Source organism: Phycodurus eques, chromosome 6, assembly GCF_024500275.1.
Source record: "Phycodurus eques isolate BA_2022a chromosome 6, UOR_Pequ_1.1, whole genome shotgun sequence".
Lineage (NCBI taxonomy): Eukaryota > Metazoa > Chordata > Actinopteri > Syngnathiformes > Syngnathidae > Phycodurus > Phycodurus eques.
In genome coordinates, this window is record NC_084530.1 from 5058996 (window position 1) to 5086715 (window position 27720).

Sequence of the window (27720 nt, forward strand, 5' to 3'; positions counted from 1 at the left end):
AATACATTTACATTCATTTGATTCATGAACACAAAAGACAAAACTATTTGGGACTTTTAATATGACAATGCTCTGCTTTTCATCACATTAATAGTTAAATATTTGCATGTTGATTGTTTAGACCGATGAGTATAGTATTTTGTTTCCAGTGCTGGGCAAAATATTATTACATTACTATTACGCCATAGAAGTGCAAGACCTTTACAGTAATACAAACCACAGCAAGGGGGAAGATTACAGTCATGGAAAAAAATTCTTTCTTCAGTGTCTTATTCATTTTAATGCTCTGGTACAACTAAAGGTACATTTGTTTGGACAAATATAAGGAAAACAAAAATAGCTCATAAGAGTTTAAGAGCTGATATCTAGCCATTTTCCTTGGTTTTCTTGATAGTAACAAAAATCACTGAGAATACAATTAAGCTTATGCATGTCAAATGGAGACGTCACGTAGTACAGAATCAGCTGCATTTTTGTTGTGTTCATGGCATTTTTCAGGTAATATATTTTCAGTGGTACCAGGCATTAAAATGAACATTAACTTGAAAAAACAAAGCTGATCTATTTTTTCTTTCTTTCTCCTTTTTTTTAATTTTTTTTTATTTTACTGTACATGCTGACTGATGATAAAATATTTTTATGTAAATAGACATGGGTAGAAAAGACTGCAAGGTTAAATAAATTGTATCTAATTACTCGGATTGAAACAGATTAGATTAGATACACTCTCAACACTGTGGGCTCTATTTTCATGGACTGTGCAACTGCGCCAGAGCACAAAAACTGGCATAGCTTGATTTTTGCGCAAGTGCAACTTTTTCCCTGTGTCATTTCACATTTTTACACACAACTTAATTTCTGAGGTGGCACGGTGTACCACTGGTTAGAGCGTCTGCCTCACAGTTCTGAGGACCTGGGTTCAATACCCGGCCCCGCCTGTGTGGAATTTGCATGTTCTCCCCGTGCCTGCGTGGGTTTTCTCCGGGTACTCTGGTTTCCTCCCACATCCCAAAAACATGCATGGTAGGTTAATTGAAGTCTCTAAATTGCCCATAGGTGTGAATGTGAGTGCGAATGGTTGTTTGTTTATATGTGCCCTGCAATTGGCTGGCAACCAGTTCAGGGTGTACCCCGCCTCCTGCCCGAACATAGCTGGGATAGGCTCCAGCACTCCCGCGACCCTTGTGAGGAGAAGCGGCTTGGAAAATGGATGGATTTAATTTCTGAGCTCATTTGTTCTACTTTCTTTGTATGTATGGATGGATTACTTGGGTTGTTCCCAACATCTGGTGAAATTCATCCATCCATTTTCTTCACCGCTTATCCGCACTAGGGTCGTGGGCGTGCTGGAGCCTATCCCAGCTGTCTTTGGTCACCAGCCAATCGCAGTTTGGTGAAATTTTCAGGTCAGTAGCACCTTTGGAAGTGTATTTAGTGAGAAAAATGGTGATATGTTAAATACTTATTTCAGCCGCTGTACATGAGGTCCATCACCAGCTCAAACTGTATTTAATCAAGTTGTCTGTTGCCACACCGGCCAAGAGCACTGACAATGCTGCAGTAAGGCATGGATCGCTGTGTCCTCTTCCGCACAGCGATGTCGCCATACGAGACTATTGAGCTGCATTTAAATTGAATGAGAGCAGCAGCTTTGATTGACGGCAAATCAAGTTAAATTAAGCTGTGTCCACTCGCACAACAATGCAGACCACCCTTTTTTTTTAATACGCCTGCTGTGCGTGTCTTCCAAATTACAAAAACTGGTCCAGTGCGCCTCTGCACAGAGTTATACCTCGTGCCATGCCTGATTCACGCAGTACATGAAAATAGAGCACTGTCTGTTCATGACAACTACCAGTGTAAAATGTATTAAATAGTAACGACTAAAAGTAATCACCAGCATGGGTCTTTCCTGAAGGAGTTATGACAATAAGCTTTTACGGACTTGTCTTTCTTCTGCCTAGTCATCTTGGACCAAATTAGACTACAATAGAAATCATTAAGTAAATTTATTTATTTATCCAAAGTTGGCCATTAAAAGACATCAGAGACTGTGGTGTTTGCACTCAGTGCATTGTGGGTCAATGATGTCAGCGAGTCAAGCTGTTTTGCTCGCTTGTATGAAAATAAAAAATGTATCACAATGGTGAACCGAAAGACACCATATAAAATTAGACTGTATCACCTGGAGCTAGGCCTGGACGATAAGTCAATTATCTTTTTTTTCTTTTTTTTTTTTCCGGAGTTTACATGTATAAAAGACATAGACCGCAACCACAGACCTCATGTCCTATCCCTCAACCAAAATATTATATTTTGTTCAGATAGCCAGGGATACAAGTGGCACTCTTTATCATTTAAAACAAAGCTTTGCACATTATCAATTAGTGTGGGAGTGGATTTATTATTGCTTTGCATACAATGTGCTATGCCACATTTATGTTTCCAGAAGTATTTTATGCAAGACAAGTTTTGCACATTAATTCCCGAAAGGAAGAAGCAGTTACGCTTCAGTTTTTCAGTAAATAACAGCAAAACTTGTTTTGAGTTTTCTGTCATTCGTAGTTACTGTTTTCTTAGGAAAAAGTAAAATCTGTAGGAAAAAAAGTAACAAAAAAATGTAAATCCAACTTTTTGTGAAGAAAAATATCAGATTTTCTATTTTTAGGCCACATCGCCCATACTACCCGGAGCCTATTAAAACACAAGTGATGTCAAATTATACAATGGTCTATCCATTGAAATGCAGACAATGACTATTAATATTTAGACAGAATGTAAAATAAATCCTGTCACAGTTTGAAAGCTTTGTTTTTTCTTATTGTTTTCAAAACACAATGAAACATCTGACTGAACTGCTGGATTGTGCCCTTGAAGCAAAAGAAGATTTTTCCGGAAAATCAAGCTGCACCTGTACTCATCATTTGTTCCTTCTAACTGAAAATATGTCAAGAATATGATTTGGATGAAGAGAGCGGCAATCATAGTCACTCTTACAAGTGATCAAAACTTTATAGCCACTCACCATCAGTGGTGGATCGCGACTGGCTTTTAAGGCGCAGTGAGGGTCTGAAGCGTGTGCGGTCATTGAAACTCCAGCTCTTCTGTACCTTGGCAGGGCTGGTGCCCTCTGTACCAGCCTCTGCCACTGGAGAACGACGGTCATTCATTGAGGATATCTGCCTGTTCTTGATGCTCTGACCTCTTGGGCTAGCCATCCTCACCCGCTCCTTGAAACTGAGTTTCTGGCTGTAGAATGGGAAGAGAGTGAATGGGGAAAAAGAGGAGAGCAAGTGTGAGAAGAACAATATTAATACTAACATTAAGTTATGTTAATTTTTTTAAACAAAATGTTGCGCTTGTCTGAACAGTTTTATTACATATAACATTCCTTATCAACATCTACAAGGAAAGAACAGCATGCAATGCAGCCACAAGATGCAGGCCCAGATTGGTCTCTCTCTCTCTCTCTCTCTCTCCCTCTCTCGCTCAAAAGAGAAATGAGCTTAGTTTAATTTATCACTACTGGGAAGAATAGCCACAATAAAAATAAAAACCTTACCTCAAATTATTTATTCTCAATTATTCCATTTAAACCCACATTTAAATGATCCCAAACATTAGATTCTGCCAGAATTGTCATTCAAAAAATAAGAAAAATATAATTAAGTTCATCCACTCTTCAGAAAAGTAATCAAGAGGGAGGCCAAAATGCTCCCAACTTTAAACACTACTATTTAGCTAACTAATTACAATACCTCATCAAATGGATGCAACACAATGAGGAGAATCATTATTGGCTAGAATTGGAACAGATAGATTGCAACAACATCAAACTCTCAAAACTCCCATTTATTACCACAAGTCTTAAACGCCATAAATGTTTCAAGAACCCAATAATCGCATCCCTCTAAACGGCTTGGTGCAAAAGTTTAGAAGCTACAGGATCTCATTTAGCTCCCAGTATGCTCTCCCCAATCTAGCACAATCCAGATTTTGAAATTAACAATATATCCCTTTATTACAACGTGGAATTGACCACTTACAACTATTTAACAATAATATTTTTAGGACACGTGATGATCCATCCATTTTCAGCACCGCTTATCCTGGTTAGGGTCACGGGGTGCTGGATCCTATCCCAGCTGACTTCTGGCGAAAGGCGGACTACACCCTGAACTGGTCGCCAGTCAGTCGCAGGGCACATATAGACACGAACAACCATTCGCACTCACATTCACACCATCACTGAGTGGGAACTGAACCTACGCTGCCAAAGTCAGGCGAGTGTACCACTACACTATGTGACAGTGACTATGAACTGAATTTCAAATAACAGGCGGAAACTTCCTTCAATACAATAAAAGCAGCAAAAACAGAATACCAACACTCCAAAGCACCCACGAACCGCCGGAATTTGTTATGCAAGTAGTGAAGCTTCTCCCGCAAAGTTAATGATTATTTGCTAAAAACAATATAGTTTATCAGTTAGAACATTAAATATCTTGTCTTTGTAGTGCATTCAATTAAATATAGGTTGAACATGATTTGCAAATCATTGTATTCTGTTTTTATTTATGTTTAACGCAACTTCATTGGAATTGGGGTTGTAAAATACACGCACCGAACAATGCATGCACAAACGCTGCAATAATAGGGAATGACTCATTGTCTCTGCATCCTACCTGAGATTTTTCTGTCTGATATTTTCATCACAAATACAAACACGCTTCAATGATAAAAGAAAACAATAACAGCCATCTGGCATGACCAAAATCCACGTATCTTCCCAAGGAACCCTTAGCTGCCTAACAAGGTGCCTGACGTAAAATAAACAAAGTTCAGCAACATCTGAAAAATGTATACACAAAACGCTGGAATAATAGTGAGTGCTATGGCCACGTATAGGGAGGTCACTGAAAGGGTATTATTGTCTTTTCGTAAATGTGGCTTGAATTATTTAATGTTTTTCCCCATTTGTTCCACATTTATATGAAGAATTATACAACCCCAATGAAGTTGGGTTGTTGTGTTAAAAAAAAAAAATACAATCAAATACAGAATACAATGATTTGTACATGTTCATACATGTTCAACCTATATTTAATTGAATACACTACAAAGACAAAATATTTAATGTTCAAACTGATAAACTTTATTGTTTTTAGCAAATAATCATTAACTTAGAATTTTATGGCTGCAACACGTTCCAGAAAAGGATGGAAAGGTGGCAAAAAAGACCTGAAAAAGTTGAAGAATGCTCATCAAACGCCTGTTTGGAACATCCCACAGGTGAACAGGCTAATTGGGAACAGGTTTGTGCCATGATTGGGTATAAAAGGAGCTTCCCTGAGTTGCTCAGTCATTCACAAGCAAAGATGGGGCGAGGTTCACCTCTTTGTGAACAAGTGCGTGATAAAATAGTTCAACAGTTTAAGGACAATGTTCCTCAACGTACAATTGCAAGGAATTTAGGGATTTCATCATCTTCGGTCCATAATGTCATCAAAAGGTTCCGAAAATCTGAAGAAATCACTGCATGGAAGCGGCAAGGCCGAAAACCAACATTGAATGCCCGTGACCTTTGATCCATCAGGCGGCACGGCATCAAAAACCAACATCAATGTGTAAGGGATGGGCTCAGGAACACTTTAGAAAACCAATGTCAGTAAATACAGTTCGGTGCGACATCCGTGAGTGCAACTTGAAACTCTACTATGCAAAACAAAATAAATTTTTCAACAACACCCAGAAACGCCGCCGGAGAAGTTTTTGGAAATTGTGGACACCGTGTGGTGTAAAAGAACCATCTGGTCTGTTATGGACACAAAGTTCAAAAGCCAGCATCTGTGATGGAATGGGGCTGTGTTAGTGCCAATGGCATGGGTAACTAACACATCTGTGAAGGCACCATTAATGCTGAAAGGTACATACAGGTTTTGAAGACACATATGCTGCCATCCAAGCGACATCTTTTTCATGGACGGCCCTGCTTATTACAGCAAGACAATGCCAAACCACATTCTGCATCTGCTACAACAGCGTGGCTTCGTAGTAAAAGAGTACGGATGCCCGCAGTCCAGACCTGTCTCCCATTGAAAATGTGTGGTGCATTATGAAGTGTAAAATACGAGAAAAAATACGGAGACCTCGGACTATTGAACAGCTGAAGCTGTACATCAAGCAAGAAGCTTTTTTGGAACCTGTTGCAGTCATAAAATTCTAAGTTAATGATTATTTGCTAAAAACAAAGTTTATCAGTTTGAACATTAACGATCTTGTCTTTATAGTGTATTCAATTAAATATAGGTTGAACATAATTTGAAAATAATTGTATTCTGTTTTTAACACAATGTCCCAACTTCATTGGAATTGCGGTTGTACAATACAAATAAACACTGTGATGAATTGTCTTTTTACTTCCAACCTGTTCACTTTCTCCTCCTTCGAAAACAATTACCTTTAAAATACATTAAGTGCACATTTTCAGGTCTCCCCAGAGATTCTCAAGTGGGTTTAAGTCAGGGCTCTGGCTGGGCCATTCAAGAAAAGTCACGGAGTTGTTCTGAAGCCACTACTTTGTTATTTTAGCTGTGTGCTTAGGGTCATTGTCTTGTTGGAAGGTGAACCCTCGGCCCAGTCTGAGGTCCTGAGCACTCTGGAGAAGGTTTTCGTCCAGGATATCCCTGGCAGAGGATCCCCAAATCCAGGTGTGAAGAACTTGCTGCATCATTCCCAAAAATACTTATGGCTGTTTTAGCTCAAAAGGGTGCTTTTACTAAATACTGAGCAAAGGGTCTGAATGCTTACGGCTGTGTGATATTTCAGTTTTTCTTTTTAAATAAATCGGCAAATATTTCAACAATTCCTTTTTTTTCTGTCAATATGGGGTGCTGTGTAGATTTATGAGGGAAAACATTTTATGATTTTAGCAAATGGCTGCAATATAACAAAGAGTGAAAAATGTAAGAGTATCTGAATACTTTCCGTAACAACTGTAACTAATAGAACTAGTAGTAGTCTTAGCTGGACAGTACAGTACACTACAAGAATTGACGAAAGAAAAAAACAATGAACAGGATTATTATTAGTAAGTATTATTGTTTGAATATTGTTAAAATCATGGTAATGGAAGTAGATTGTGCCCGGTAAGATATTATTTTAAAAAAACATTATTATTATTATTGTCTTCGTAATATTAAAAATAAATAAAATATTAAATTGCTAAATATGTTTTGTTCATCTTTGCTATTAAGAATGTAGCCTAAAAATAAGAGTATATATAAAGCAGAGAATGTCAAGCAAAGGTAGCACATTTCTCAAGCAATCAAACCAGACAATGTGCATATTAATGTCCTCATTCGAAAAAGGAAAAAGTATAAAGACATTATAATGCCCAAACCCTGACATTGCACCACGCTACAGATATACCCATGCAATGATGTTCACACTGTGTTCCAAATTATTATGCATATAGGAATCAAATAAAACATTTGAGTTTTTGGTTTAACTTACAAAGTGTTTGCATGTTTCTCCTTTCTATTTAGATCACTGAAAACAATTCCAGACAAGCTTGACAATTTAAGGAATGTTATTTAAGGAGATTGTTCCATATTATTAAGAAAGTTATATTTTTCATAATGGGGGAAACAGAATAATCTTTCAAGTCCAATGACAAAAAAATGGTCAGAAGAAAAATTCTCATGCTGTTAAATGGTTGACGTGCAAGCTGGTTTGTTCCGATAAAGACATATTTAGCAAAGCTTCTGTCAGGCAAATACATTGAGAAGGACTGTTAAAAAGCCAATGATGAGCACTAAGCAGTTACAGTATTTTAAGCTTGTGGCTCTGATCTAATTTACAGTAACTGTATTATTCATTGATGAATGCTGTGCTGCTAAGAATGGTCCAGATGAATGGGCTTCTGAATGGTTTGTGGATACCCACCACATACCAAAAAGGCTTCCACGTCAGCAAGGGGGCGGCGGCATGGTATTTTGGGCTGGAATAATGAAGAGCAAGCTTGTAGGCCCCTTTTCGGTGCCTGATGTTGTCCACTGCAACTTTAGTGGAGTTTCTACGGAACGTTTCCTGCCGTAGTTCAAAAAGAAGGAGTGTGCCTTCCACATAAAAATAATTCTCATACAATTCTCATGCAAAACACTATCCCACACTTCCAAAGATACCACATAAGATTAATCTGCTGTGGGAATAAAGGGGGAAATAGGAATTTTGTGGCCACCATCACTCCCTGACCTCAACCCTATTAAGAACCTGTGGCGCATCCTTAAAAGAAGATCTACGAGGGTAGACAGCAGTATACCTACAGTACAAAGAGCAACTCTGGAAGGCAGTTTTTGTCCCCTCAAATGAGAAACAAGCAGAAACGGAAGAAGAGGCTTGCATGAACGTGAACACCGTCGATCACAAAAGATGAAAAAATGGTATTCATTCTTTGTTTTTTTTTTTAAACATCTAAGTACAATTTTTTTTCAACTAAAATAATAATTATAGCAATCATATTATTTGGCTCCACAGAAATTGGAGTAATATCATAGTGGTTTTGTAAAATCCTCGTTATCGTAGAGCTTTGATATAATTGTTGATGATTAAAAAAAAATATTCACTGTAACTTCTACAGACTATTTCGGAAAATGAACCAACACCGCAAATGTTTACTAATTTGGAACACAGTGTTGTCAGCATTCCCAAAAACATGTCATGGACAGAGCAGCACTATACCTATGTTTCCAAGAGGTACACCTCAGAAGCTTCTGTTTATTACTATACATTTGACTAAAAAAAGAATAAAACAAGGGCAGATAGACATAATGTGTGTGTTATTGGATGCAGGGAGAGAAAGAGAAATGACAAGTTGCTATCAAGCACTTTAAATGTCAACACTGTTCACATTTTTATTTTAGCCATTGTTTGCACTTTTCCCCCCTATATTTTATTGGATCCACTTTAAAAAAAAACAAAAAAACTCAATACCTTCTTTGAAGAATCTTATGCCAAGCTGCGATGAAGTTTAAGGCAACGCATTTGGTGGACCACTGACATTTTGGAGTAGCAAATACAAAGCAATTGAGCTTAGAGGAAAAATAAATCGACGGCAACATTTGAAATATGCTAGTTTGGTGACTCACACACTTCATGTTGATGTGCCTCACTCGGGATGAAACATGGTAACAAGTGACTGACTCACCAGTTTACATCCAGCAAATATGAGAGTCACCTAGGAACAGCACTCACCGATGGCACCATGCACACTGTCTTTTCAAAATTTGTTGTGTTATCTAATCACTGACTTAAGAGTAGCTAAAAAACAAAAGGTTGCTCCCCTGCTTAAGTCACATTTTAGACTGCTGGAATGTTATGTTTCGGACTGTAAGTACGTGATCTGCATGAAGTAAAATGACAAATGTGACTCCCCAACTTGAGTGCAGATACAAGTCCTCGGTGTCTCACGTTGACTGGAGTGTCCTGTAAACATCACATATTACTCACTGTGAACTAGCTAGCTAATTTAGTTGCAGTGCTGCAGTTTTACCATTTTGGTTCAGTCACATGCAGTATCGACACAACCCAATATATTATTAAACCTATGCTGCTTACATTCTGAGAGAGCATTAAACAAGGCTTTGGTCAGATGTCCTGTTAAATGGACAACTGAAATAATATTGAGATGATGACTACAATTATCAGCTTAAGTTGGTTTTTGATTTGTTTCGCACAGGTCAGTTGTGTGTTGAATAAAGATATAACTTGCGGGATGAATTAAAACAATTTTTTAACCTTTATACCAAAATGTGAGTCGAAGTAAAAATGAATTACAGTCATGTTCTAAACTATATACAGTAAAATTACTTCCATCAAAATAATGGTGCCAAGAAATAGAAAAGAACAAGAACACACAGACCCATACCGACCCAAGTGTGAATTGCCTTGAGCATTATGTTCATGTCCCAACACGAAACAATGTAGAATTTGACAAATGAACTACTGTGACACAGCTCTCAAGGTGTATTAAAGGTATTGTTTTCAATTAGCAACTCCATTTTATTAAATGTTTCCGGCTGTGAGTTTTAGGCTCATCTAAGCCAAAAATACAAGAGGAAACTAGAAAAGACTGGGAGGCTTTTCAAAATGGCCAGTAAGCAAAAAGCATTGTCACTGGTCACCAATGTTTTAAACAGCACATTTCAGAGCAGAGGCAGAGCATAATGAATATGATGACTTTTTTTTTTTTCTTTCCTGAATCTCAATTGATTTTGAAGACATTTTTCAATGCTTTGGAGCCAGATAGCCACAGTAACAAATACATCTAAGCCATGTTTTTTTTTTTTGTCTGCATGATGGAAATTCTTCTCTATTAATATGGCAAAATAATGATGTGTTTCGTCACAAACCTTGTCGTTGGTTCTCCTTGTTCTTTTCTGGAGGTGTCAGTTGAGAGTTGAGAAAAAGACAGAAATCATATTAGAGATAATTGTGAGCATTGTGATGAATATTAATTATGTTCATTGTTCACATCAATTTCAGCAATTGCACAAGACCGAACACTGCATTTTCAGGTTAGTATAAAATCTAATGTATTCAGCATTTATTTCAAATTACATGAACATTATTTAAAAAAAAATAAATAAATCATAAAGCCTGGCTTGTGAAAGTACAATTAGCAATGTATACATACATACATACTAGGGCTGCACAATATTGGGAAAAAAAATGACATTGTGATTTATTGGTAAAAGAAATAATATATATAATATATAATAAAAATAATACAGGATCAGTGTTGAGAAAGTTAATTTTTAACACGAACTAGTTCTAAATTCAGTTCATCGTTCCAAGTTCATATTTCATAATTCAAAATTTTAGCCAACTGCAGCTTTCATCGTACAATCTCAAAAAGGAAATATGAGGAAAAATCTGTTGCTTGAATGGTGTTTTATTTTTTTTTAATGAGGAATTAAAATGAAAACAGGACTTTTGTTCTTTATGTGCAAACAAAAACACGCAGCACAGTTTGGCAGGAATGATGGTGAAAGGACATTGATAACTTTGCATTCCTCGTAGCTCTGGCTGACTATATTAATCAAATGATTGATACATTATCAATCATTTTATTACCATTTCCGCGATGTCCCTGTACGCACCTCGCACACTCAGCTGCCACGTGCCTGTCTCGTTTCATTCTGAAGAGCAAAATAGGATCTGCAGCAAGTGTACAATCTTTTAGGGCCAGCCAATCCCAATGCTACCCCTTAAGCCCTTGAAACCAAGCGTGGTCGGGGAGCTCACTAGAAAGCGAAGGATATATATGTATCTATGTATGTATGTTGCTTACAAGACGGCGGAATGGACAAGGAAGTACATCAATGTAAATGAGCATAATTATTGATATTCATACTAATGGCATTTTTTCAAATCCACAGCAAATGCACTTCACCACAATGTACTGCATTTTATGAACAATTAGAAAGAATTATTAGACAGCTAAGTCACATTCAGACGCTACGTAGCTAATATAACGTCGCTAATAATGTGACTCCTGAGTATACTGCGTCATTTGCTTTTCATATAGTTAAGCTGTAGCCTCATATGTAATACAGTATTTCATTGGCGTGAAACCTTAACCTGTGATTCCCCGTGAATATCCTCGTCTGACGTCGGGTTTACGAAACACACATGAGCTCAACGTCATAAATAACCGGACGCCTCCACAGGGACACGAGACAACCATCTTCTACAACAGCGCACAAAATTCCAGAACGACAAGCCCGGTGCCAAAATGACAACGGACGCAAACTGCACTTCTAAAGTTAGAGGAATATGAACGAAAACGACATGAGACTGAAACAAAAAATATATAGTTTTTATAGCGTTCCAGTTAAAATGTAGATACTGTATTTAAATGTGTTGTTTATGTTCTTAACGTTATATTATTTCTATTTCATAAGAATTTATGATCGTATGTTCGACTCATTTCTTATATTCATATTTGTAATTTTTCAAATAAAAAAATCTGCAATACCTAAATGTAAATAATCACACTACCACCATGTCATAATATGGAAATTTCCCCAAATGTCAATAACTGTATGTTCTGTAAATAAGTGTGTCTCTTTGATAATTCCATGCTTCTGTTTTACCTCAACGCTGCAAATTATGTGATACTGTTATTCATTGCTCCTGTGACAGCGACAATAGTTATCTTGTATTCTATTCTGTTCGACATATTTTATTTTTATGTTTGTATTTGCAAATGTTTGGTTATGTGTTTTGTGATGGTAGTTGTTGGTGTTATTTATTGGCCGACGTTAGGCCATGAAGTTAGTTTTGTCAAAATATGTGCCTATAAAAATGTGTTTTCAGAGTAGATAAAGATGAAATATAGTCATGTATGCACGCTGTCATGTGGTCAGGAACACTTCGAAATAATTTTAAAATACCCGTCACATTTAGAAACTGCACGAACCGACACATTCAAATTAAAAAAGCAATTTATAATCATAACATTTATTTGACACGAGACGGCATCTTGCGAAGGTAAACAATTGTTGCGTCTGGTACGATATGTCATCCCAATTCCCATATATGGGAATATTCCCAAGGGGTAAGTGGAAGGGGTAAAACAAAGGGGAAGGGCTAAGGGGTAGAATTGGGATTGACCCTTAATCTTTTGTGCATGTCCAAACAGGTCCCTCTGCTCTTACACTTCATTCACCAGTAGACCAACTACGATGTGACTATTGCGCACACGTACATCGTGATGATGATGCTCAAACAAAGTATCGTGCAGTCCTAATACAGACATACATACAGGAACAATTTTCTTTACTGTGTTTGAAATGTATGTGTAGAACATATTATATGTTCTAGTATTAACAATATCGTTTCAGTTAAAGAACGTTCACATACTGGTGAATTAACCATTACAGAAAAACCAAAACTTAAGGGAATGAATTTGTTCAGCACTGTACTTGCATACAATGACTATAACTGCATCAACCTTTGAAACGTAACCATTCCTTCTCAAACTTAGAAATTTACCAAAGTGTCCCCCGCAATGCACCATGTGAATTGAATTATGATAAAAACAAATACAAACATGCCAGTCAAAAAAGTTATGTCCAGGCAAACTCAGGAAACACTTGCAAAAAGAGAACAAAAGTCACTGAGTGACAAAACCTGATTTCATGTCATCATTTGTGTCTTTGTAATGTGGATACTGTATATGGCTGATTGCACTAAATGTTGTGCACCCATGCAGGTCAAGCCATTATAGCGATTGATCTCTGTATTCCTCTCAGCTCATGGCCATCCAATAAAGGTCATAAATTCTGATTGCTTTCATAATTGCATACATAATAGAAAATGAATGCTACAATTCCTATATTGAGCCCATAAACCGATGGCTGCTATTGAGCGCTCAAGTGATTGGATTTACACAGAACCTGTAGCGGTGTCAAACTCATTTTAGTCACGGGCCACATTGTAGTTACAGTTTCCCTCAGAGGGCCTCTCTGGCTCTGAAACCATATAAATATTTAATCACAACAACTAATTTTGAAATCAGAAGTCATAGATAATACTTTGTTCAACTCGTCCTCAAGTGGCTGTGGGGTGGCGTAGTGCCGAGGCTAATTGTACACCCTGCAACGACAGAGGGTCCCCGGGTCGTATCCCTGCCTGAGCGCTTGTCATCTTTGTGTTCCTGGGCAAGACACTTAACATACATTGCACATGTATGTTGAATGCGGTTGCATGTTTGTTGGTGGCAGGAAGAGCCGTAGGCGGAGAATGGTGGCCACGCTTCCATCAGACTGCCCCAGAGCAGCTGTGGCGATGTCAGTCAAACAAATTATTATTATTAAAGGGGGGTTTGGCAACAAAAAAACGCTTGCAAGATCTCAACAATATTATTAGTTATTATTGTATTACAAATGACAATTACAAAGTTTGGTACAGATTTTAGCAAGAATTATTGAAGTTGACACACATGATTTGCTTTCGTGGGCCACGAAAAATGATTTGGTGGGCCGGATCAGGCCCCCAAGCCAGGATTTACATGTGGTGTAAATTGTTTGAAATAAATAGGTCAATTTTAAGGACATTTCTTATGTGTTATGTGTGCGTGTGTGTGTGTGTGTGTGTGTGTGTGTGTGCATGTATATATATATATATATATATAAAAAGACAAGTGACCAAATACAGGCAACAGTTGGCATAGTTGTACCTACTTTGTAGGGCTGCAGGTATGCAACGCCTTCAAGTGAGGCTTCCAGGTAGCAATGGAAACCGAGTGTTCATCAGCCGCATAACTACGCCAAACACACTGCATGCAGAATACACAAAACCAAGATGGAGAAGAAGAAGAAAGTACAGAGAGAAGACCCATAAATATAAAGAAAATAAATTAAAAAGAGAGAGTGCAGAGACAAAGAAGAGGAAGAAATGAGGAAAATGGAAAAGAAAAAAAAGAAAAAGCTGATTAGTGAAAACACTAACACGGGGGTGTCACACGTCTTGGCTTGGAGCAGAGGTCAGGCATGAATACATGCCTGTGGGAGGGCAGGAGGCTCTCATAGTGCCGCCATGTGGCATCCAGCTATGGCCTGGTGCTGTCTGTGGAGTAATAACGCCACGCAGCCTGGTACAACATGTGAATGGACAGGATGACACAATGACGGTCGGAAAAGGAGGAATATAACATGGCAGGAAGGGAAGATAAGGTACTGCAAGTGCCACAGTGGGAGAAGATGAAGAGGAAGCATATGGGTAAAGTCTGTGAGGGTCAGAAGCAAATGAGGGCGAAGTACTTCACAGTCTATGCAGAGGACAATGTGAAATTGCCAGAGAATACATCAATGAAATTAGATGCACGATTGGGGATGATGGAAAAGGAGGCAATACGTGAAGCAAACAAGACAGAAATGACAGCAACATGTTCCTAGATGCGAGCAGTGTGGAAAAAAACAAACAAAACAAAAACAAACAACCTCCCAGATTAATAGAGATTGAAATTACATGCAGAGACTTTTATCCAATGAAATCAGGATTAGCAAGAGTCCACAGAGGTTAAAGGGAGGATGGAAAATGATCATAGTGGTATACTATTCTGAATAACAGCAACATTCATGTTTGCCACATAGACATGTGATTTATACATATTCAATTTACCTGGATGAGGTAAGCTGCAGGGTTTCTCCTCTTTTCAAAGTGCTTCTGTCTGTGCTGCTCTTGGACTTTCAGGGCAAAACCTGAGCCCAAAATACCCTGGTGAGAAAGGAAGGTATTTTGTGAGCTAGTGCTTTAAATAAAGTATCACTATAATGTTTCATGATTTGAACTAAATATAGAATATGCTCAATGTGCCCTGTTGAGCTCTTTAGGTGACTTTGTCTCCTTTGTCATGTACCCTTGCGGGTGAGAAATAACAAGGCTAGGCATAGATTTAGCTTGGACAGCTCTCAGTAAAAGATCACTTTAAAATGTGATGTTCGTTTATAATAAAAGCTTTATTAGAGTTGAAATATAAACTTTGCCATCAAAGCATTTGCCATCTTATTGACTGAAGCATGTGGATTATTGGTCTACTGGTCCTCAATGGTTTTGGGCCTCATAAACTTGTTTGAATATAATCGATGTCATACCTGCACCCTTGATTTATCTATGAAGGGAACACTTCTCCACAGTGTAACACAATGTTAAAGATGTGTATTTTTCTACTCAGGTCAAATATGTCGATGTACTGGCAGTGGGTCAAGATCACTCAGGTCTTTTATCATCATTTGAGCCATAACTCTGCATCCATACAAACTAAACTGATCATCAGATGCTCCTGCTAGAAGTCATCTCCAGAGTACAGTGCCTTCCATTTGTTAAATAAAAATCCGACCCAAATAAATGGCATTGCTAAGAGCTCTAAGAGCAGTAATAAAACAAACAAACAAAAAAGGATGCCTTGAAAAGTTTGCACTTACTGCAGGTAAGGCAAAGAAAGAGATGCCCAGCAGAGCAAACCCTGCAGACAGCATCCTTCCTGTCCATGTCTTTGGTGTCTTGTCCCCGTAGCCAATGGTTGTTAGAGTGATCTGTGAAAAGATGTTTCTGATTTGTAAAAGTGATACAGTACTTATCTGCAATTTGGTTGTTACATGATGTGGAATACTTTCATAGCCTGTTAGGTGTAAAAAAAAAACAACATTTATATTTCAATGCAATCTTGGCCACAGTTCTTCCTCAAAACCCACCGTGCCCCACCACAAGGCATCGGCATATGTGGCAAACTCCTTGTTGAACTTATTCTCCACAAGGTAGACGAGGAATGAAGAGAAGATGAGAACCAAGAAACCAATGTACCAAGCAGTCACCAGTTCCTGTGGGCAAAGATCAGCAGACATTCAGGGCGCCATTTAAAAGGGGCATAGCCATCATTTCAGAAGTGTCGCGCTGCTTCATAGTGACCACACAACTAAACAATGAAACTGTCAAACTCTGGTTGAAGTAAAAACACAATGACAGGTAAGCATAGTAGCCAGATAAATACATGTTCAATAGTGACGCTGAACACATAAATTCAGTGAAACATGGATCGTACCAGCAAGCTTATTGCACACAAAATGGAAAGGAAGTGAAAAGAACTGAATCATTTTTTTGAATTTTATTTTCTTCAGTCCAAACGATCGGATTTCAGTTTCAGATTTCCTCACTCCACCACGAAAGCAAACAAATTGTATTTTAAGCAAAAGAGGATAATCGTGGACATCAGCTTGGACTCACCAGCAATTTTGCCCATTTTCTGACAAGCTCTGAATCAAACACAGTCATTCCCATACTTACACAATGTTGGAATCTGAAAATCCTCTGAAGCCGACCAAAACCTCAACACGTGAGATTATGTAGGATCAGGAATTCCCAAATACAGTATATACAGTAGATTTCCTAACCAGAATAAGTGTATCTGAGCATGTGGCTATAACAATGCAAATTAATAATCAGTCTAAGTCACTCGTCCTGAACTTGAATGTAAACGTGTTTTTGTCCATCAAAATAGATAATAGGGAACATAATGAAATACAGTATAAATATGACCTTTAAATTAGAGCATTTATTTACTACATATGTTTCAAAACATGGATTATCTGTATTGCAGTGCGCAAGTGGTCTTTTTATTGGAGTATGAAAGTTTGAAACATTAGGGCTGGGACTTTATTGTGTTAATTTGGATTAATTAATTACAGAAAAATTAATTAGAAAAAATTTATGCATTTAATCGCAATTCAGTTTCGCATTCCAAACAGCGCAGAACATTTCTCATTGTACGAGTTCCCGTAATACTGATGCACAAGACACAACACAAGAATCTACAATCGAAACCGATTAGAAATAGTTGCTGGGTTTGGTTGACAAATATATTTGTTTTAAGAAACTAACATGTGCAAAACAATTTAAAAAAACAATTGTATGCAAATTGTGGAAGGAAGAATTTCCATATCACCGGAGCTCTTCCAGCCTCCACTTCCACCATTGTCACTGACAACGTTTCGAGTTTGAGCAGACAGTGTCCTCCATCCACACTAAGAATTCAGAGCCAAAATGAGTGAATCCATGGTTGACAAATGAGCAAACTCACTGTCGAATTGGCTTGCCGTGGATTGTCGACCACTCTCATTGGTAAGATCATTCGGTGCTACAAACAGCGTCATCACACCCAACTTCTGAACGGTCAGGCAGAAAAACTATTTCAAACAAATTCATCAGCTTTATTACACTGAAAAGCAGGTGAAAGTTGATTTATTGGAGAAAGCTGAATGTGTTGCTGGAACTGGGTAATGGGCAGTGAGCACATATTCCAAGCAGAAACAAATGACTTGCAAGCAAGCTAACTTTCGGTAGCAATATTGAATTAGTCTTAGCGGCAGGGCTTTGAGTCACACTATTGTTTTCCCACAAGCGAAACATGTGCCCGTTAGCAGCCTCGGAGATGACACCTTTTACCTTATGACACATGTATAAAGTGTATTAAAATGCTCATAACTTTTGATTTAAAGGGACTGGGCAAAATACACGTTATACCTTCATATTTACCTATTAATTTTTGGAAATTGTTAACGTTATCAACACTTTGACTCAACTTTCATTGCTTGTTTGGAAAAAATGTTTTCAGGTTGTTTTTTTTGCCTTTTGAAGCTGGTTTGCACAACATTCTTACAGCATATGTCTGTGGATCATCTGGTGTCTGTGTTATTGATCATCTACGCGGCAACCAGCCATGATGCATTCAAGGGCAGTGGCATGTTAAAAAGGAATTTCATTGTTTTAAAGTGTGTGTGTATGTGTGTGTGTGTGTGTGTGTGTGTGTGTGTGAGCGGTGGGGTGTTGGGGGTGAGGGGGGTAAGAGGGAGAAGAGACACGTTCGGAAAGTGGGGGGGAGGGGGGCCTCAACTATTCCCGTTAAAGCCATCAGTACTATCCAGGCTGTGTATGTTTAAGCATTTATATTTTGTTTTGCGAGCTGAGCACCCATCAAAGCACCAATTCACACACATGCAGGCATGCAGGATGGGGTGGTTCAAAATTGCTGCACACCTGGGGGCTCAAGTACAAAAGGTGCGTACGCACAAAAACGTGGCGTACATTCTTTTTCATGGCTAAGTTCAGATGTATCAAGAGGGTAATGACTGTGGAAATGTGCGGTGCCTCACGCCAACTTCATGACTGGCATATACACTTTTCTGGAGCTGTTGGTGCTTTGGCAACACTTAAGAGGTGATGCTGGGAAAACGTTATAATAAATCTGCACATCAGAGACACAAGAACAATAAGCACTGATGAACAATGCATGCCAGACAACATTTGATTTCAACAATGGGCTCACCACCTGTGGGAGGGGCCATAGGGATTGGGTGCAGTGCGAGCTGGGGGATAGCCGAAGGCGGGACCTTGGCGATCCGTTCCTCGGCTACAGAAGCTGGCTATAGGGACGTGGAATATCACCTCTCTGGCAGGGAAGGAGCCCGAGCTGGTGTCTTAGGTCGAGAAGTTCCGACTAGATATAGTCGGACTCGCCTCCACATACAGCTTGGGCTCTGGTTCCAGTCCACTTGAGAGGGGTTGGACTCTCTCCCACTCTGGAGTTGCCCACGGTGAGAGGCGCCGAGCAGGTGTGGGTATACTTATTGTCCCCCGGCTCGGAGCCTGTACCTTGGGGTTCACCCCGGTGGACGAGAGGGTAGCCTCCCTCCGCCTTCGGGTGGGGGGACGGGTCCTGATTGTTGTTTGTGCTTATGCACCAAACAGCAGTTCAGAGTACCCACCCTTTTTGGAGTCCTTGGAGGGGGTGCTGGGGATCGCTCCCGCTGGGGACTCCATCGTTCTGCTGCTGGACTTCAATGTTCACGTGGGCAACGACTGTGAGACTTGGAAGGGTGTGATTGGGAGGAAGGGGCCCCCGATCAGAACCCGAGCGGTGTTCTGTTATTGGACTTCTGTGCTCATCACAGATTGTCCATAACGAACAACATGTTCAAGCATAAGGGTGTCCACACGTGCACTTGGCACCAGGACACCCTAGGTCGCAGTTCGATGATCGACTTTGTGGTCGTGTCACGAGTTCGGTGAGGCCATGGAGAAAGACCTCCGGACGGTTTCGAAGAAATTCTGGTCTACCATCCGGCGTCTCAAGAGGGGGAAGCAGTGCACCACCAACATTGTGTATAGACGGGATGGGGCGCTGCTGACCTCGACTCGGGACGTTGCGAGTCGGTGAGGAGAATATTCCACCGACACGCCTTCCCATGACGAAGCAGAGTCTGGGTTCTCTGAGGCGGACTCTCCTATCTCTGGGGTTGAAGTCACCGAGGTGGTTAAAAAGCTCCGGCCCCGGGGGTGGATGAGATTCGCCCGCAGTTCCTAAAGGCTCTGGATGTTGTGGGGCTGTCCTGGTTGACACGCCTCTGCAACATCGCGTGGACATCGGGGAGAGTGCCTCTGGATTGGCGGACTGGGGTGGTTGTCCCCCTTTTTAAGAAGGGGTACCGGAGGGTGTGTTCCAACTACAGGGGGATCACACTCCTCAGCCTCCCTGGTAAGGTCTATTCAGGGGTGCCGGAGAGGAGGGTCCATCGAGAAGTCGAATCTCAGATCCAGGAGGAGCAGTGTGGTTTTCGTCCTGGCCGCCCAACCAGTCGACCGTGTCCCTCGGGGGAGTCCTGTAGGGGGTGCTTCGGGAGTATGGGGTACCAAACCCCCTGATACGGGCTATTCGGTCCCTGTACGACTGGAGTCAGAGTTTGGTCCGCATATCCGGCAGTAACTTGGACTCGTTCCCGGTGAGGGTTGGACTCCACCAAGGCTGCCATTTGTCACCGATTCTGTTTATAACTTTTATGGACAGAATTTCAAGGCGAAGCCGAGGCGTAGAGGGGGTCTGGTTTGGTGGCCTCAGTATTGCATCTTTGCTTTTTGCAGATGATGTGGTTCTGTTGGCCTCATCAAGCCGTGATTTCCAACTCTCACTGGAGCGGTTCGCAGCCGAGTGTGAAGCGGCTCGGATGAGAATCAGCACCTCCAAATCTGAGACCTCAGTCGGAAAAGGGTGGCGTGCCCTCTCCAGGTCGGGGATGAGATCCTGCCCCAAGTGGAGGAGTTCAAGTATCTTGGGGTCTTGTTCACTAGTGAGGGAAGAATGGAACGGGAGATTGACAGGCTGATCGGTGCAGCGTCTGCAGTGACGCGGACTTTGTGGTAAAGGAGGAGCTAAGCCGAAGCTCTCGATTTACCGGTCGATCTACGTTCCTACCTTCACCTATGGTCACGAGATGTGGGTCGTGACAGAAAGAACAAGATCCCGGATACAAGCGGCCGAAATGAGTTTCCTCCGCAGGGTGTCCGGGCTCGCCCTTAGAGATAGGGTGAGAAGCTCGGTCATCTGGGAGGATCTCAGAGTAGAGCCGCCGCTCCTCCACAACGAGAGGAGCCAGATGAGGTGGCTGGGGCATCTGCTGCGGTGTATGGCGCATGGAGATGAAGGCGACAAAGGGGGAAGTGTGCTGGGATCCAAGTGAAGTAGCTCCGCAAGAGAGGATACAAATCGGCGTTCCCGTCGATCCACCTCGCGAATCTAGGCTCCCCACCCAACAAAATGGACGAGCTTCATCTTCTGACAAAGACCAGTAAAGACTTCGAACATTCCGCCCCCTTGTGCTTTATGGAGACATGGCTTTGTGAACGCATCCCCGATGGCGCCGTAATGCTTCCGGGCTTCCATCTACACCGGGCACACCGCGTCACAGAGTTATCGGGGAAAACAAAAGGAGGCGGGATATACTTCTATTTCAATGAAAAATGGTGTACTTACGTCACAGAGGTTTTAGAGTCACTGTTTTTGAACTATAAGCCATTCCACTCACCTTGTGAGTTCGCATCTTTCATTCTTCTTTTACATTTCTCCTCAAGCTAACACGAATGCCGCACTGCTAATGCTTGCTGAACAAGTAAACGAAATGGGGGAAAAAAACACCCAGACTCACCCCTCCTTATTCTTGGGAACTTAGACAAAGTTAAACTCAACCACGAACTCCCTAAATACAACCCCAATTCCAATGAAGTTGGGATATCGTGTTAAACATAAATAAAAACAGAATACAATGATTTGTAAATCATGTTCTACCTATATTTAATGGAATACATTACAAAGACAAGATATTTCATGTTCAAACTGATAAACTTGTTTTTAGCAAATAATCATCAACTTAGAATTTTATGGCTGCTACACGTTCCAAAAAAGCTGGGACAGGTGGCAAAAAAGACTGAGAAAGTTGAGGAATGCTCTGTTTGGAACATCCCACAGGTGAACAGGCTAATTGGGAACAGGTGGGTGCCATGATTGGGTATAAAAGGAGCTTCCCTGAATTGCTCAGTCATTCACAAGCAAAGCTGGGGTGAGGTTCACCTCTTTGACCATGCGTGCTTTTGGGATGTGGGAGGAAACTGGAGTTTAATGTAAAACTGTCATATACATGAAAAAATGTCTTAATGGTTTAAAATATTATCACACATGCTGAAAATATTCATACTTACACTGTACTATGTGAAGCATTAATGATAAGTATTCACGCCACACTACTAGAACAACACTATAGCAGCACCTACAGGATATAAATAAGAAATAAGACTGTACTTGAATATATTTGAACCCCCCTGTTGATATTGTTTTATTGTATTTTGTAGTAGAAGAAAACAGTGTCTATTTGCCAATTAGTTTGTGGTTAGCCTACCTTGCTGTGTGCGTAGACCACAGACCCTAACAGCTTCCATGTACCCCCTCTCCGGTCCATCCGCACCATGCGTAGGATCTGTAGGAAACGAAGGCTACGAAGGACTGATGTGGCAAAGATGTTGCTCTGGCTACCTGCCGACACCACAGCAACTGATGCAATCAGCACTATGATGTCTGCAAGGTACAAAAAAAAAAAGGATGTTTAGTTCTTATAATACAATAACTTGTGCAATATTTGTAACCTACTGCATTGTGTAGAAAAAAAAATGCTGCGTCTACAGTTTCAGGATTTTCACTTGAAGTGAACAAACTCTCTGAATGACCTTCGTGTTTGGCAGAAAAGCAGACACAGAGAAAAGACATTACAGGTACTACATGATTATGTTCGAAGTTTACTACTCCAGAATGGTGAATTGTCATTCTTTATTCGAGCCCTAACCCATACAATCTTACGTACTGTATGTATCATACATTGTGCCAGGCTCGGCTTCTGCCTCACCCAACAACTCTGAACAAAATAAAACAGAACCACATGGAGAAGAAGTGTTTCTAACATTTAGTCCTCATCAAATTGAAAAATAAAAATGTTGGATATTAAGAAAGATGAAACATGTATTGAGTTCCATTAATTATATTGTTGACTTGGGTACACTGGCAACAGCAGCCTACGTTACCGGGAATTTATTGGGCACAAGACTTTGTCTCAATCCGTAGCCAAATGAAGCCCAATACATTTGAGGCATCCAGAAAGTTTTCACAGCACTTCACGTTCACAAGTTTGGAATCACCAGGACTTTCACCAGAGCTGTCCGCCCATCTAAAATCTAAAGTAATCAACCTCGGGAGAATGGCCTCAGTCAGAGTCAGTTACAAAGGACCTGATGTTCATTCTACCAAAACTCCAGTGCTCCTCTGTGAAAAGAGGAGAACATTTCTGAAGGACAACTATCTCTGCTCTCATCCACCCTACAGATCTGTTTGGTAGATTGGACAGAAGAAAGCCACTCCTGAGTAAAAGTTTATCCAAAGACACCTGAAGGATTCTCAGACCATGAGAGACAAAATAAGCTGCTCTGATTTACTTTGGAGTTAATGCCAGAGCTGAAAATGGTTGTGCATCGACAGACCACATCCAACCTAACGGAGTTTGAAAGCTGTTGCCAAAAAGAATGGGCCAAACTGCCCAAAGATGGGTGTGCCAAGCTTGTGGCATAATATTCAAAAATACTTGAAGCTTTCATTGCTGGCAAAGATGTATAAACAAAGTATTGAGCAAAGGATGTGAATACTTTCTCAGTTACTTTTAATCATAATAACAACAACAAAAAAAACACTGTGGCGGCACGGTGGCCAAGTGGTTAGAGCGTCAGCCTCACAGTTCTGAGGACCCGGGTTCAATCCCCGGCCCCGCCTGTGTGGAGTTTGCATGTTCTCCCCGTTCCTGCGTGGGTTTTCTCCGGGCACTCCGGTTTCCTCCCGCATCCCAAAAACATGCATTAATTGGAGACTCTAAATTGCCCGTAGGCATGACTGTGAGTGCGAATGGTCGTTTGTGTCTATGTGCCCTGCGATTGGCTGGCAACCAGTTCAGGGTGTACCCCGCCTCCTGCCCGATGACAGCTGGGATAGGCTCCAGCACGCCCGCGACCCTAGTGAGGAGAAGCGGCTCAGAAAATGGATGGATGGATGGAAAAAAACATTGTCATGCTGTTATAAATGGGTGTTGTGTTTAGTTAGTAATTTTGAAGAAAAAAAAACATTCCATTTTGGAATAAGGTTTTAACATAACGTAATGTGGAAAAAGTGAAGCACTATGAATACTCCACTGCATACTGGAGAATGCCATTTTGTTCTGGAAAAGCTGGACTTTTTGTTCTAATGATTGGTGAGGCCCATCGTTTTGTGAGCGCTCTGATAGTTGCAATTTTTAACCAGTTTTTCTACTACTGACGTTTGAACAAAATAAATGAAAACCTAACCCTGAGCTTGGTGCAAAATGTTCCAATATGCTGCTTTATGAGATAATCATTGTTTTGCTGCCATTAAAAATGTGACCCAATATATATATATGCCTGTTGCAATTAGCTTGGCTTAGCTCCAGCACCTCCGCTACCATTGTGTGGATAAGCGTTATAGATGGATGGATGAGTTAAATGGGAGACCAAAAATGTGAATGACAACGTTCAAACAAAGATGATTTGTTTATCTACAGCAGTATTTAAGTTAAAACTTCACTACTCTGTCTTGTACTGAATGCTGCTTGTCCGTTTCCGTCATCCTCCTGAGATCAGCAACATTATAAATAAGCATAGACAATGTTAGCGTGAACAAAGTGGGGTCACATGTGACCCATGAGTCTTGTTCCCCTTTAATCAGTCTTTCCAATTGTGCTTTCCAAGAAGCAGCAGAGGGATCCGTGTCTAAATATTGGAAAAATAAAAGGCCATTGATGCAAACTCATTACGTAAATGCATTCTTCTCTTATGAGCTTTGACCACAGCTCTCCATGACACACGCAAACTCTGGTCAATCGCATGCAATGGAATATTGCTTACGACCTAACGTTATATTCCTAGTGTGTTCCAGAGCACACGAATAAGGCAACTGAACGATGCACCAGGCATCAAAACAAGGGAGAGGAAATAATAAGACTGACTGAGAAATTACATTATTGGGGGAAATGGGGGCGGGACACTGTAATAACTCACCAATGACGCAGAAAGGCTTTCTGGCAAAGCGGAGTCGCCCCTGCCATCCTCTGTAGCGACAGCAGCATCCTGCCGACCAGATGCGGATGATGTACTCTAACCCAAACACCACAATCATGACAAACTCCTGCAGGATGTTGAACAAATGAAAAAGTCTTAGCAGAAGGTACTGATGTGCTGCGTATATTCAGAACTAGTCATAGCCTCTCAGGACAAAGTACAAATGATAACAAACACTCAAGATTCTAGAGTCTAGTACACTCAGAAAAATGATTCAAGCCCTTCTTTCATGCAACATATTTATTGTTTGTTTAATGTTCTAAAACAAATCTAATTAACAACTTATACATGTACTTTTTGTTAAGCTGAAGTAATAGTTTCACTTTTGACATTCATGAACTCAAAACAAATGTGTTTGATTTGAAATTGGAATTGGGATTGACCATTGCAACGCTCAGACACTTGTTCCTTGCACTCTCAGCTTGCTTTCTTTATCGACATTCGACAATTTGCGGCTGTTAAATTACAGCTGTAAAAGACAGCTGTAATTTCCCTCCCTGGTGAGTACTGATTTTTTTAAAATTTGCTTTTTTTAAAATAACCTTTCCCAAAAGACTGCCAAGACCGTCAGCGTAGCGTAGTTGGGCAAGCATCATGGGCTAGCTAGCTATGCTAGGTTTAACTGCTAAGATGGCGTACACTAGAATGGAGTTTGAGTAGGACTATTCGTGTTTGTGGTTACTCTAACTAGTGTTTTAACTGCAGAAAGTGTTATGGAAAAAGTGTACATGAACGAACGTGAATTATGAACTACTAATTTTTGGGGGGACAGACTCCACCGCCGCACTGCTGTTTGTAATGTTGTATACGGATTTCTGTTTGTTGTCGCCCGTGTCTTGCATTTTAATTAATTTGTTTTCTGTGTTTGTGTTGTTCAGCCCGTGGTAGCTAAGGATGCAGAAAGGGACATCACCACTACAGTCATAAAGATTTGCACAATCCGAAAAGATGGACATGACGAGCCAGAGGATGTGGGAATTGTAGTCGAGGACATTAAAGTCCTCAACAACGCTGGCAGTGTCATCATGGTGTTGATCATGCTGTTTGGGCTCATCGGGGCACTTCATCGAGTCTTTCCAGAACACCTGAAGTACACTTCTGAGGTTTTCCAGAAGATCATTATGAACTTGGATGGACCCAAGCTAAATGTAAAGGTACAGCAGCTGAAAATACAACTTTTTTTCATAAGGGACAGTCAGGGTGTGTGCTCACAGTCCAAGACTGTTGTCGCAGATGCTTTTCTGGTACTTAAAATGTGTTCATTCAAGATGAACTAAACTGTATTGATATATGAGTGACTGGACTCAAAGGTGTTTTATACAACGACAAAGAAGCTTTCAAATGTAAGCATGTAAAGCTCAAAATGCATTTCCAAAAATGTTTTATTTTGTGAGTTTTCAATAAAAACACATTTATTTCAGACTAATTATAGTAATTTGAGTTGGACTGATGTGAGTCTATTTAGACCACTAAGTGTACTTATTTTACTTTGGCTGTATTTGATGAAAATGGGTTTGGCTGACTCAATTATATCACAGTACACAGAACTACTAAATTTGAGTTGGAGTTACACAAATAAAATGGATGGAAAAGCTGCCCAAAATGTGTTCATCCAATGAGTTATTTGTTCGAGTGTATCTAAATCATTAGCTCGTATTCTTATACAGTGCATACTGATGCAAAAATAGTGCCATTTAAATGGACAGAGTGGTAATCTATCTGATCATCACTTTGACAGGACATCCTTTAAAACACACACGCTGCCTCTGCATGTTGCTCAGCATCAAATAGACAACAGTGATGTACAGGAGATAGCAGTGCAATGCCTGGAACACTATTTATGCTCTAATATTTATGCTCAAATTGTAGGATATAATTGTCTTGCTCTACACACAATGACTTATTCCTTCAGATAAAAAGAATCTCTTACAGTAAAGGTCCTGTTACACTGAAAACTTTGCTATTGTTTTTAATCTAAATACTACAAGTCAAGGCCTTTAAAGAGAAACCATCATTTTGATTTCCTTTTAGTTCAACAGCATCAGCATCATCAGCAAGCACCTCTTACCTCTCTATAGCAATAATGCGCAGGATTTTGTGGCCATTTGTTTACATGTCCGTGGCCACCTATCAGTAGTAAAACTGCGAAGCCAAACCATGTTGAAAATGTGCATGATTTTATATATATATATATATATATATATATATATATACATACACACACACACACACACACACACACACGGTATTGGCGATTGTGTATTGAGTTAAGGCTTAGGCATTCTAATCGCAGCAACAATTTTTGCCGTGTGCGCGTCAAGTGACGCAAAGGGGCCCCAATGGTCGGTCATGTGATGCAATACGGGCGCGGGAGTATAAAGAGGTCTTTATTTTGAGAGGACAGTAAATTCACGCCTTTTACATAAAAACAGACTACACCGTAGGAAGGTGTCATTTCTTCAGTGGTGTCCGATAAAAAGATGCAAAGAAATATTTACAAAAATGCGATGGTGTGCTCACTTTACACGTTCATTTAACAGTCAACCACCTTACAGACCCTTTCCAAAAAAAAATTATATCATGGAAAAGTTTATTTATTTTCATTATTCCATTCAAAAAGTTAAACTTTCATAGATTCCACAATTTAAACAATTGCAAGTA

At 40.1% G+C, this 27720-nt stretch overlaps 1 protein-coding gene across 2 annotated transcripts in view; it reads right to left on the bottom strand.

Annotated features, from left to right (window-relative positions):
- Positions 1–27720, bottom strand: part of LOC133403999 (potassium voltage-gated channel subfamily KQT member 5-like) — a 130023-nt gene that overhangs the window by 19486 nt on the left and 82817 nt on the right. For both annotated transcript variants that reach the window (XM_061679534.1, XM_061679533.1), the window contains exons 3-10: positions 25000–25126; positions 22290–22465; positions 16263–16388; positions 15993–16103; positions 15190–15285; positions 14250–14344; positions 10413–10439; positions 3026–3249 (exon numbers count right to left, since the gene is read on the bottom strand). In XM_061679534.1, the coding sequence (XP_061535518.1) occupies positions 3026–3249; positions 10413–10439; positions 14250–14344; positions 15190–15285; positions 15993–16103; positions 16263–16388; positions 22290–22465; positions 25000–25126 (982 nt within the window). The remainder of the gene's footprint in view (positions 1–3025; positions 3250–10412; positions 10440–14249; positions 14345–15189; positions 15286–15992; positions 16104–16262; positions 16389–22289; positions 22466–24999; positions 25127–27720) is intronic.